This window comes from Lepisosteus platostomus, chromosome 2 (genome assembly GCF_059453375.1).
Source record: "Lepisosteus platostomus isolate fLepPlt1 chromosome 2, fLepPlt1.hap1, whole genome shotgun sequence".
Taxonomy (NCBI): Eukaryota; Metazoa; Chordata; class Actinopteri; order Semionotiformes; family Lepisosteidae; genus Lepisosteus; species Lepisosteus platostomus.
The window spans coordinates 65,270,579-65,284,409 of NC_142612.1; the positions used below are offsets into that span (position 1 = coordinate 65,270,579).

The 13,831-nt window shown below is 38.9% G+C and overlaps 1 protein-coding gene across 1 annotated transcript; it reads right to left on the reverse strand.

The window, feature by feature from the left end:
* Positions 1 to 7: 7 nt before the first annotated feature.
* Positions 8 to 11,183, reverse strand: pcolce2b (procollagen C-endopeptidase enhancer 2b). Its single transcript, XM_088613516.1, has 9 exons — positions 10,852 to 11,183; positions 10,268 to 10,376; positions 8,842 to 9,097; positions 6,927 to 7,051; positions 5,989 to 6,125; positions 5,027 to 5,190; positions 3,658 to 3,741; positions 2,817 to 2,984; positions 8 to 1,169 (listed from the first exon to the last, which is right to left on the reverse strand). Exons 1-9 carry the CDS (start codon positions 10,923 to 10,925, stop codon positions 1,030 to 1,032), a joined length of 1,257 nt encoding a protein of 418 aa, XP_088469642.1. The 5' UTR covers positions 10,926 to 11,183; the 3' UTR covers positions 8 to 1,029.
* Between the last annotated feature and the right edge of the window lie 2,648 nt (positions 11,184 to 13,831).

A 13,831-nucleotide genomic window follows, 5' to 3' on the forward strand; every position in this document is an offset into this window, starting at 1 on the left:
CACAAAGGAAGTTTGTGTGGAGTTTAATTAAACATTGTAGAGGTGTTCAAAACTACGTTATTGATTTCATGTGGTTAAACACTGACACTCTGTTGTAAATAAAATATGTTGGCATCCCTATACAGCTTTGAACAACCAGACATTTGTTATTTCCACAGACAACACACATTTACAAACTTCTAAGTCTTTAAAACAAAATCTTAAATATTCTAATTATAATATTCAGGTAATGGAGTAAACTGCAGTAGGTGAAGATTAAGACAATAAAGAGAAAACACTTCTTGTCAAAATGAACATTGTGAGTGTTATTGTCAATAACAGCTATTTTAAATAAAAAAATAAAAGCTTTAACAGTTATCTGTATAGGAAAATATTTAATTCATTCTACTAGTCTTATTACAAAAACTTAAAAATAGGTCCTATTGCTGCACACCCCAAAGATGACTTGATGTCTTTGTGTACCTAATAAAACAAAAAGCTTTTTGCTCTGACTGAAACTATAAAATTGCTTTTTTATTCAGCAAGATATGGCAGACGTGATGTTTTTTTTAAAAGAATAATACACCTGTAGAGAAAACATTGAAATATCTTATATTATTGCACTTTTCATCACCACATAGAATACTTCCCACACAGTGTTCTTTAAAATATCCTGCAGGGAGACTGAGGGAGAATAGCTTGTAAATGTTGCTTCATAAAATACATACAGTATGTATACAGTACTTATAGGCCTGAAACACACTGGTAGAGGCCCTGGCAGTGAAAGAAAGCATAGCTTATGTTTCTTGTTCCAATGCAGCACATCTGGACTCCAGGTTTCCCCAAACAAACAAATTCATTAGGGAAACTGCTTTACTTTCAGAAAAAAAAATTCATACAGTGTGAACAAGAAGATGACTCAGGGCTTCTTTTGTCTTTTTTAGATTGCTGAGTGAACGTGTTCTTTGAATGTGGCTAAAACCATAGGGACAAGCTCACAGCAGGAGTTATGGTAAAGCTCTGTGAGAGAGGTTTTCAGGGCAGTCTCAGTTACACCACTGGACACCGTTTGTTCTTCAGGTTATTCAGAAGCCTCTGGTTCTTAGCTTTGAATGCCACGACAAAGTTATTCGGTGCAATTTTACCGTATCCTTCCTCATCTGCTTGGCCCATGAAGAGGTAATTCAAACCTGGTGAGACAAAGCGTAAAATCAAAGACGCGCTTGCTGCATTATAAATGCATAACTGCCTGATTAAAACAGCGTTGTGAAAACTGGAAATGTTGTACAAAGAAATTTCCTATTGTGTGCTATTTTAATTAAATTATAGGAAAACAATTTCTCCTGTCCTTATCCTAGTTAAGAATTTTACATTAGCACATTTTAGACTAGTTGGTGTCACAAGGAGGCTGTTTACGATATTTTCTTTTTACATATCCCAGCTTACTCTGGGTTTACTCTTCAATGCCTGCAACAGCTCTGAGATGAGATACACAGAATTTGTACATTTTTCCAGCATATGAAACAGGTTGTGGGCATTATGGGCAGGAGTTTTCCTCAACCTGAAGCTTCTAGCCATTTTAGGGTTGCGGAATGGAATGTTTAAACATTCAGATATTTGACATATGCCTGAGAGCTATTTCTATTTTTATATTCATATATATAGGTATAAATGTATGCATATGGAAGTACAGTATTTACACCCACATTTTAAATGGATTCACTGAAACAACATACCTACCACATCACAAGATGAATGAGTGGCCCAACACACTTGGAAGAAGTATTAATACAGTGAAACAAACTGTATTCATTGTAATAAAATACTGAGTAACCTTGTTCCAGATACTTGGCCTAGCTAAATCTGCAACTGTACATAAAATGTAAACCTTGCCCAAAATGTTTTTGGCTACAATGTCTTAACCTGGGGTTTTACAGCAGTTACATCTGTTGCCAGCCTTTGAAATTGAATCAATTTCTCATTGGGTCCAGCTGGATAAAAACAGCAATGAAGAGAAAATTTTCAAAAAGCCACACACAGAAACATCAGAAACATGAGGTTCTCCACTCCAGCCTGAGGGCTTGTATTGGCAAGCTCTAGTTAGCTCATCTCCACGTATTCAATATAAGCGCACAACTATTACAAGCATCTTTCCTTTTGTTGTATTTTACTGTTTCTCATCATACAGTAGGCGCAAAAACAGGAGACATTTCACTTGTGACTGAAGCACATTCAGACAAAGCAGCTCAGGTCAGTCTTAATTATCAAGAAGGCAAACTCCATCCAAACTCCAAACTCCATCTTGAGAAGACTCCATCTTCTCAATGTCACTTTTGAATGTTAGTAAGAATAAAATGACTTCCACAGGCCCCTGTACTGCTATATATTCATTTATGCTCGGTTATTTTCTGTCCTATTTTTACCCTCGTTCACGCTCATGCATTATTTACCTGAAGACTAAAAACAAACCTTTGTATGATTGGATTCTGCACTCAGGACATTCTGAAAGTGCCTCAGATTCACTGTGCTGCTGTAATATATTTTAGGGGCTATTAGTCAGAAATAAGCAAGCGTAATTTTTCTTTTTTTTTTGGTTCTCGTAGTTTGTGGCTTAGAAGACAGACAAATGACCTCACTGAATCCTGTAAAAATAACACCGCTGTTTTCCGAAATGTCTGGGCTTCATTGGGTGACTAAGAGACATAAAAAAATAAGTTCACAGAGACTGTGGGATTCATCAGAGCACCATGCACCATGACGCCGCACCAACACGCGTACCATCCCATAATAAAGGAAAAAGAGAGACACCATATGCTTTGCGTCTAGTCTCAGCTCACCCCGTCTGACGAAGGGACACTTCTTGCACAGAATGTGAATTTTGGTGCTCATGTTCTTGCCAGCCTGCTGAATCGCCAGGTTCCCCTCTTTGTAAACATTAATGATGGACACAGTGGCGAACATGCTGCCCCCTCGTGTCACTGCTGTTATGACTGTGCCTGTGATAACTACAAAAAAAGAATAAAGCAGACAACAACTTGGGTGAAAACAAAGATTTTCTGTTGGTTGTTTCTTCAATCCGAATTCTCACTTCACGTGATCACAAATGGTTTTCAGTCTACCAAGTGTGTGGAGGACACTGACAATGGGTTCCAGTCTTGGCTGAAATGTTGCTAACATTTACTGTAAGCTGTAAAATTACTGCTACAGGCAGATATTGAGATAGAAAAGTCAAAAATAATCGGTGTGAATAAGTAATGAAGGACACCCAAGCGTTAAAACATTTTCCATATGCAAATCCAAGAAAACACTCTCAGAAACGGCAATTACGTATCTAGCACATTTGATAAACATACCCTGGAGACAAAAATATAAACTGTTCCAAGATGAACACTGGCCAGTGTAGTAACTGAATAAACACCTTCATTTACCAACAGTTTACCCACAGTTTAGCAGTCCTTGTTTACAGTAAGGAACTGTGTCTGATATATAAATCCACTGTTCCCACTCGAAGTCCTCAAGGAATCTTTTGAGACGCACAGAAGCAAACTGGAGGGCCAAAGATAGTAATGCATGAAAACATGCTCTTGTTCCATATAGAGAAAACCTGTGTACTTTCTCACACATGGACATGCGCTGTCCCGACTTGCCTATCTGGCTGGAAAAGTAGACGTTTCTTACCAAAGCTGCTGGAACAGTAATTGCTCTCAGGGGTACCACTCCTTTTGCATTTTTGCTGGCAGAGTGCTACAGAGTACTTTAATGCTGTGGAGAATCACACACATACATGTAAAGATATTTAGATATATACAAAAAGAAAACAACAACATGTTCTTTTGCTCCATTCTCACCTTGTACATTGTAATCTGCTCTTTTTAATGTTGACTCCCCTGCTATAATAATTAAAAATACAACATATTTACCAAAGTTGCCATTCTTTATTTCTGCTGATTGGGTACTATCAGATTGTTACATGTTTGTATATTTTAAAGGTTGCAAAAATAATTCTGTTATTGCTTGTGGATAAGCAATTTTGTATATTGTATTGTATTTCTTATTGATACAAGGTTGAGCTGCAGAAAAAACAATTGGGATGCTAAATGGAGATTCTGACTTAAAACAGACCCAAAGCATTAAAAAATTATTAAGATAATAAATGGCAGCATTAGTACAGAATGACATCATTTAAGTGGCTGCCAAACTAATGGTATTAATTTGATATGGTACAGTAGGTTTTGGTTTGTACACATGAAAACAAAAGTCATGGGCCAATTTACTCTTCACTGTGATTTACATCAGTCATTCCATTCCAGTGCTGTTGTCCATCATTTTACTGGAGATAGGGCAGACAGACACGGACACGTCCCACACATTATCAGAATAAACTCCAGCTGAAATACAGTCACTAGTCACATGGGTCAAAGTTTTCAATAAGTAGCTCTCCTCTTGAGATATAAAATCTTAATAAGCAATTTAGATTACATAGAAGAGCTTAACACTAAAATATAGCCTAAAATCCTTAGCTGCTGCCATTAAATAAAATTTAATTAATCTGTCTTTCCATGTCAGGCACAAAAAAGGACCTAAATAATAGTGTGATAGAGCATAACATCTTAATAACTTCTACATACTATCTAGGCTCAAGAAACATTGTACACTTTTTACATTTACCAAGAATTCTGTATTTAGAATTCATCCTAGTAAACAAAATTTATCCCTCAGCCTGACTTGGTCACTTAGAAATATTGTTTAGAAAGATTTTTCTTTCCACATTCATAGCAGCAACTGAGATTAAAGGACCATCAGGCATTCCAGCTACATTGTTTTAATTTGCTTGATTAAACAGAACCCTAGCATATCCACTTTATGAAAGTGGATGAAAAGAAAGGATTTTGGAAATTATTTAAGACTTTCTGTTAAATTACATTTTTTTTTAACTTTTTGACTCTTTATGGGACCTGACTACTAACTCCCAGAGTAAGATCTTAAGTAGCAAGAAAAATAACCGAACAGAGATGTGGAAGAGCAAAATGAAAACCATAGTACCTACGTGTTGCTCTTGTAGTGGCCAGCGTAGTTGTCATGACAGGAGGTGCTGTCGTTGTGGGATATTTCTTGGGCCTGAATTTGTAGTAGCCGATGAATCCATCAGCTGTTAAACTCAAATCTGACAGGAACTGGATTAGCAGCTCGTTTCCATCTGAGAAAATTGGTCTGATAGACAAAACAAAATTTCAGAAGATGAAATGAAATGTACAAATTGTTTTCCTGTTGCAGGCTAACGTTTGATCTTATGGGGATTTGAAAAATATTAATCAGTGTATCACAAGAGAATTGAGATTGATAACGTATGTTTAATAACTGGAGATATTTTAGCATGCACCACAGCTTTAACAAGGAGACTGGAGAAACAGGTGCAGTACAGCTGGAGCAATGCTTGTAGGTCCTTACTTTAATCTTTACTTTAGACGCTAAACATACACAACTGGCACAAAATGTGGTTAAAATACTACTTGTTAACCTGACTCCATATATTATACTCAGCAAAATTGCAAGGAAATGCAGGTGCAGTAACACTGTTTAGCAATTTACTTCAACCCAGGATTTATTGTAATGAGCACTGTAATCTCTGTCCTAGAGCACTTTTTTGTCTTGTCTGCGCAGGTGAGTACAACTCAGAGGAGTTGGGTTTGAAAAATAACAGAATATAGTAGGCTGCAAGCTGCATAAAAGGCACAGTGACAGGCTAAACCTTAGGCTATAATATTTCTACCATACAGAGCATTTTATAGAGCTAAGCAAAAACTATTGTAATAAACAAAAGGCAGTCTACAATCCACAAAGCAGCTAATTAATGGAGAAGTGAGCAGATACTTAGAAAGGGGTGTTTGAGGGCTCTGCTGCTTGGGTTGAGCGTGATGTTATTTGACCAGTTTAGTTTGTTGGTGTCATAGGGATCTTCTAGGTAACCAGACTGACCCACCATATTTCAAGTACAAAAACTGGACCTACGGTGGAGGGCTGTCTCCGCAATACTTCCCGATTCTTCTGGCATCGTTGATTTCTCCACCATTGAAAACTGCAACATAGTCGTAGCGGCAGTAGTTGTCTCTCTCCACATCGAATTTTTCAAACTTCACTTCAATAATCTGCGCAAATGGAGAGGAATCATCGGGACAAGTGCAATTTGCAGATGCTATTCAGAACAACTAGCAATGAGAGAGGAACTTACAAAAAGAGAGGAGCCTCACAAGTTAAATAAACAGACCTACAGTTTATACAGTAAGTTAACAGGAACTCAGTTCCTGGCTCTGGTTTTCTGTACGTGTGAATATAAAAAGAACATATCTTTCCCATAATCCCCCACACATAATAACATAGTTCAGCCCAGTCAGTCTGATATCTCCACAATCTCTAACTGGCTGATACAATATGTCAATGCAAATTTTATAACACTACTACTTTATAACACTACACTTCAAACAAACAGAAAGTCAGAAAACATCAGACCAGCACTCGTCTATGAACTTTGGTTGCCTTTTTTAACATTTGGTTGAAACCAATACATTGCTTTCATTCAAGAAATGGCTGGGTAAGATCCTTGGATGAAAAAAACGACTAACTACCAAACAAGCTAGATGGGCAACTTACCTTCTTCCACTTGTATGCTTTCATATGTTCTTATGTTTTACTTAGCTGTTAACTCTAAGACTGCTTAGGTAATATTTCTAAAAGTACCACATGTTCCTTATTATAACCTCCCAATTTTCAAACATAGCTCCTCAGATTCAGGAGCTGTTCTTAAAATACTGATACCAGAGTTTGTTCAATACTTCCTATTGGATATCTATTTATATTTCTATTAATAAATTCTGCTACTGCATTCAAAAAGTTGCATTTCGATTATATGGTTATAATTCATGCAATCAACCATAGTGTAGCTATTTTACCTGGTTTTTTGGTGCCACAATGTGCCAGGAACAGGAAACCCCTGCTGGGTAATCCTTATCTGGCCAGTTTGGTGTTTTAAAAGACCCAGAAGGTTTGTATAAGTGACCTCCACAGTACTGATCCCCTGGAATTAGAAATAAAACAAGAATCTTCTCTGATACATGAAAAACAAATCTGCCAGAATGTTCCTGATGTATGGTATTCTTTTAACCACGGAACCACTGAGACAATGCAATCGGTAGTGGAAAGAATAATGCTAAATTTAAGATTTTCTAGTTCTGCATAAGAGGCCTACTGTAGAAACACACCTGTAAAAATGTCATTTCAGCAGGACAGGTGGACACAAAAAAAAATCAACACTGTATAGAAATCTTGTGTACAGTGGCAGATTTTTGGATACCCCATAAAATAAGTTCACTGGTGAAAACTCCAATTAAACAAGAAAAGAAAGATCTAATTTTGCAGAAAACAAGCACAGTGCAAGAAATCATTTTTATCTCACTCATCTCTATAAACAGTGACAATGAAAGAAAATAGGCTGGATTTCAGTAAACCTCTCCACAAGACCAAGAAAGTAACCACATATAATTTTTGCAGAAGGCGGATCTCTCAGACTCCTAAAAATAACCTTGGGTTCTTCTGGCAAAGACAGTAATTTTTAAAACTATTGAAATACCTCATCTTTCCACAATTTTACAAAAACAAACACTTCTATTCCTTGTGGATTTCTGCACAACTCAGAACATGTCTCAAAATAGGCAAAGACATAAGTAAAGAACATTGTGTAAAATGTTTATAGAAGATGGATTTAGGTTCCATGACACTCTAAAAAGGCCAGGGTCATAAAAGGAAACAGACCTTCTGTTTGTTGCTGAATAATCTGGACCGTAAAGTCTGTACTACTATCAGATGGGCACCAAGCTGTCTGAGCTGTCTACATACCGAGCAAATACCCTGGTATTAAAGTTGCTGCAAGCACTGTGAGAAACTGACCAAATTTCCCTGCCCAATGCACATCAGCTTGGCACCAGTGTGCCTCTACAGTTCTCTGAAAATGAATGTGAGAAATTCCAAGTGATATAGTGAAGGGTTTGGCCACAGAGTCTTTGCCAGCCACAAACCTCTAAATGAACAGCTTAGGGACAATTTTTTTAACATGTACCTGTTCCAATCATCTCCTGCACCATCAGCTTCCTTTTACAAAAAATCTGTGCAAATCATTTAATTTGTGCAGTAACTCCACTGGGTGGTATGGTGGCATAGCAGTTATCATTGCTGCCTCACGGTAGTGGGGCTTCGGGTTTAATTCCAGATCTGGGGTGCTGATCTGTGTGGAGTTTGCATGTTCTGTTAGCGTTCACGTGGGCTTCCTCCAGGTGCTCAGGTTTCCCCCGGACTCTAAAGACAGACCAGTAGGTTGATTGCCTTCTGGAAAAACTGGTCCTGATGTGAGCGTGTGCATGTCTGTGTGCCTGCCCTGCGATGGACTGGCATCCCATCCAAGTTGCATCCTTGTACCCGTTGCCTGCTGGGATAGGCCCTGGCTACCCCACAACCCTGTATTGGATGAAGTGGCTAGAAAATGGATGAATGTAAAACCACCTGTGATCGTCTGCAGCCTTGTGATGACAACCCATGACACTTCACGAGGTTTAACGCTGCAGGATCCCCAGCCATTATTACATTTTGTGCTAAAACATGACCCCTGCTACAAAGTTTCCTTACCTATGAGCTATTACCATATTGCTCACATGAACTTGTTGTTGAAATACTTCTCGTTCGCTTTCATATGCTTAATTGAAATAGTAAGCCCACTTACAGAGGCTGCAGAAAGGGAGGCTGAATGAACCGTAGTAGCAGTAGCTGTTGTCTCGCTGTCTCCGAACTGCCACAATCGCCAGCGGCTGCTCTCACCTCTTTCGTTAGGCTCAGCAGAGGAATACATGGCAATAAAGCCACTGCCAGCTGTGTTGGCGTCAGAGACCATCTGGACCAACATTTTGTTGTTGCTGGAAACAAGGGCCCCCGGCCTGAAGGTCCCACAGAATCTGCCAAGGCGATGGCCGCTTGAGTGCCCGCTGTACACATCCACATAGTCGTAGCGGCACAGACTGTCACTTTCCAGGTCAATGAAACCGAATCTCAGGACAGCTACCTTCCCTTCAGGGACCTGCACGGGACAAGTATAAAAAGGTATGATAAAGCAAAGCAGGGCTCTAAAAACCAGCAGGCCCTTTTTTTAAGGAGTGCCCTCTTTAAAACTGACAAACCAACAAAAACTCCAGGATCCAACACATTGTCAGTACGGTCGGGAAATGTATAGAAACGTATGCAGGGTTTTATGTACACTATATATCTCCCCAATTAATAGAATGGATATTATGATCAATCCTGATGTTTAATTGAAGAATTCCATAACCTGCTATTAATTCGCATAAACATGACCTGGTGAAGATTGATCACCCAAGCAAAATCTTGTACTCGTGGACAAGTAATGGGTATAAAAATTGAAACGCTCAAACTTCATTTTCATTCAGAATGATAAGAAATACGACCTCAAAAATGTGTAATGCCTAAAGCTTTAGTTCTTATTCTGCAGGATGCCATTTTTAACTGAGGTTGTAAGTCTACAGCACTTAACGACGTTAAAAGTTTAATCACATAAACCTCAAAAATGTCCTCGGGGAAAGAAGGTTTTGCAGCTGGCAACTAACAGCACTTAAAATTACAAAGATATTACAGAAGCCGTGAGAGTTCGCTGGTTCAATCCACCACTAGACGACAAAGCTGCCCTGACATTGCACAGTTGCACATTGCACAGTACTCTGAGGACGACAGGTACAGAAGGATACAATGTTAAAGAGGTGAAGTGGTTACGTTTTTTCATTCTTCACATAAAGAATGAAGAACCTTCGAACTGCGAGACAGAAGAGATTTCAAGAAACAGATTCTGGGGAGCGTTACCCTTTAAAAAAACTGGAACTCTGCCATCATATCATTAAGGCAATGCATTTAGTTTTCATTTAATTTAGAACCCCTTGATAAATATCCCATGAAGACCGTACAAAGGCCGCATACACTGAATTTACCTTAAGGCACAAAATACCTCAACTTCAAGCTCACTGGAGAGTTCACGGGTAGCTATTGCCTTTTAAAAGTGACTAAATGCCAGATCAGCACATACTGTACAGTATCATATGATGAATTAGCTTCACCCATTATAACGCAAGTCCGTAAACTCCACGTTTTAACATTTCAATCTTAGATACTTTAAAGTACTAAAAGAGCAAGTACTTGTGTTGTGTATGGAATGGTAAACGAACAGTCAAGTCTTGCTCACCGTAATTTTCCAAACGCATTTTGTATTTGGTGGGTATACACCGGGGTATCCCTCGCTACCAATGAGTCCCGAATCCGCTGTTACATTTCCACCACATGTGAAAGAAGGCCTGCAAAACAATTTTAAATGTGTTAAGTTGACCAAAAGTCGCATTAAAATGACATCTAAGTACTGAATGAAATGTTATACGAGGTAAGAAGCTATATCGGACTAAAAAAGGATAAGATGTAAAAATCGAACACATTTTTTAACATAACTTCAAGGGACATAACTTCAATGTTGGCAAAATGAAACTGGGATTCCCTGTGCATAGGCTGTACATTACCTGCCAGAATATCGAATAATATCACCAACGTCCCGTAAAACGTTTTGCCAATTTCAAATCATACAACTCGGCTCAAACTCGCTTAACTGCCCGTCATGCCAAGCTATGCCCTTTGAAGCTCTCACCATTTGTATAGCTCATCCAGTCTCGTCCGCTTATTTTTCACCTAATAAACTGTTCGTTCCTTCTAGCAAGTGGCAGGAGACCGAAACGCAAAGACGTTCTAATTCAGCTGAAAAAGCTTTTGTATACAAATTACCTCCGAGGTTGAGACTGCGCAGAGACCCGCGTATGCAGAAGCAGCATTAAAACGCACCAAATGATTCTCTTCATTCTTGGTGAGCTGGAGCAGGCAGCTATAGGTAGGTAGGGTTTAAGCTGCTTGAAGTCCGACTACTGTAAAGAAAATTGTAGCCAGCTCCACTGTGAACACGAGTATTAAAAAGTTCCTTGGGGGAGTTTCTGCGGCTGCAAACTGGTGTGGATGAATATAGCGTTTGTTCCTAGGAGCAGGAGGGAACAGTCTCCTCACGAAACAGCTGCCTCCGCTTTCCAAAACCTCGGATCAAAGACTGATCGAGACAGAGTCTGAAGAGGACACCCAATACTGTCATTGATGGAAGGACACCTGACCCTATAAAATGAATGAACACATTGCGCTCTGCCCTCTTAAAAAAACACCGCCGGCCTGTTACCGCGTCCCGGCTTGAGGTAATCTTTCTTTGTTATGGAACCGAAGAGCAAGACAGATTGTCGAAACTCTCTTCTTAGTGCCCTTTGTATTATCAATGTCAAAAATGGACACACTATCATCTGAAGAAAAAATATACACTTACAGCTTTATATTTCTGACACTATTAACACAAATGCTGTCCCCTCCAGAAATTCCAAGTAAGCTATTCAGAAAATTGTTCATCTTGAAAATAATCGTTGAATACTTTGTGTTCTGACACCGAAATTCAATTAAAACTGTCGTTTTAGGTGCTTAGGTTTAATTACCTCGCTTCCTCGTGGACACAGTTCTCCTAAGTAGATATTTGCGAATAGATCTATTCCAGAGGTAGCATATCTGTCCTGGATAAAAAGTGTATAGGCAAAACCCAACGTGAGCGTAGTATACTGTAGAATCAGGTGTTTTGCTTCGTGAAAGGCAAGCCGTGTGTTTGCGGGACATGGTACAGAAGATGTTTTCAGGCACTTTAACAATCATCTCGGCATGTGCTGAAAACAGGAAAACTGACTATCCTTAATATTTTGCTGAAGAGAAGTGAATGAAACCCAAGCGTTTTATGTTTAATTTGTAAACTATGACCTCAGAATAAAAAAATAACATTCAACCATACACCTGCTTGATTATTTATATTTATATTTTAAACTTTACATAATATTTCAGTGGTATTTGCATGATAATATGCAATTACGACTGATTTATTTTACATTATTAAGCAAACCTGAATATGGGTAAAATAAACATTGGTAGCGTATAAGTTCTTTTCGGAATGGTACTGTATGTATTTATAGCTATTTTGCAAAGGCAAACTAACTTGTTTTTCCAGTATCAAACATATTAAGTTGTTAATTGTAATACAAATGGCTCCACCTGGTGGTAGCATACCATAATAACAAGTATAAGCTTTGTGCCAACTTAGTTTCTAAAATTGGTCCTGGAGCCAGTCACAAACCAGTGAGTATGATTGCTGAGTATGATCTTCCGGGCTTATTAAAATTAGAAACACTTGGAAGGTACTGATCAATTAAGCAACTATTTCTGTCTATTTTAACTATTAAAACTATTTTAAAGACTCTGATCCGTGAGATCAAAAGGTTCTTCAGATTTTTTTCCTTAATGATCACCATCCATCCATCCATCCATTTTTTAACCACTTCATCCAATTCAAAGTCGTTGGGGGTCAGAGCCTATCCCAGCGAGCAATAGGCACAAGGAGGGGTACACCATGGACAGACCTACTCATACTAGGGCCAGTTTTTCCATCAGCCAAGTTAACCTACCAGCCAGTCTCTGGACTGTGGGAGGAAACCAGAGCACCTGTTGGAAACCCATGCAAGAACAGGGAGAACACAAACTCCACACAGCCCTAATGATCACTTTATTGCTTCGTTAAAAAAATGCCTTTTCAGCTGATAGGAGTTAAGTTGTCTTTAGAAAATAACAATTGAATAGTTCACTATAAAACCTACACACAAACCTCTACAGACTGGAGTGTAAACAAAGTGTAAACAGCCTTAGGTGTAAACAAAGAATTACCCAGCCACAGGTCAGTGGACGCTCACATTTGGAATGAAGAGCCCCTCTGTGCGTTCTGGAAAATACTCCTGCACTGGTTCAGCAGGAGAGGAGTTACTGTTTTGCGCTGGTGACCTTTGCCTTGGGGAAAAGCCACAGGCTGTTTACAACCCTTTTGGTCGGCCTTTAATTTGACCCACGGGATGCATGGTGGTCAGGGCAGCCAGAGACAGTACCTTTGCCAAGACAGATCTTTTTTCAGCCTGTTTACACCAGAGGCCAGCTGTTGAAAGAGGGACGTTTTTACTATGGAAGATGGTGCCTCAGCTCACACTTTTACCACCGGCTTACAGCAAAATATTTAAAAAAAACTTCCATCTCAGAGCTTTTCAACAGCCTTGCAATACTGCCAATAGATTTGTATTGATTATTATGATCCCTATACAATCATCCCCTAAACACACTGTATGAAATTGTCTCACCTGGGATCTTACAGGCATGGGCTGCAGATGTACCATTTAGGATTCCTGATCTTATTTCAATTTACTCAATGTCTCTAGAAATGTCACATCCTGCCAAGGGTGATATTAAAGTATTCACCCAATTCATACTATGTGAGATTCAGAGAAATGTCAGACCACAGTCCTTGAAGGTCACTGTTCTGTGGGTTTTCATAAACATTTTTATATAATCAACTGCATAGGATGCATATGTGCTTACTTTGTCAAAATGGAGCACATGACCTGATCAACACATACTGTACCCTGCCAAAGATGTAGGTGGAAAATTTAACAACAGATTGGGACTTTTTTAACTGTTCGACTTCATATGTGATATGCCAGTGTCTTATCTGCAGCACTTTGTGGCTGAGAAAAAAATGAGACAACTTAAATTCCTGATGGGAAACAAATAGCTTTTAAGAGAAAACACTTTCGAATTCCATTCCATAACCTTCTCTGAGAAGATAAGCGGGAGGGGGGATACTTATACAGAA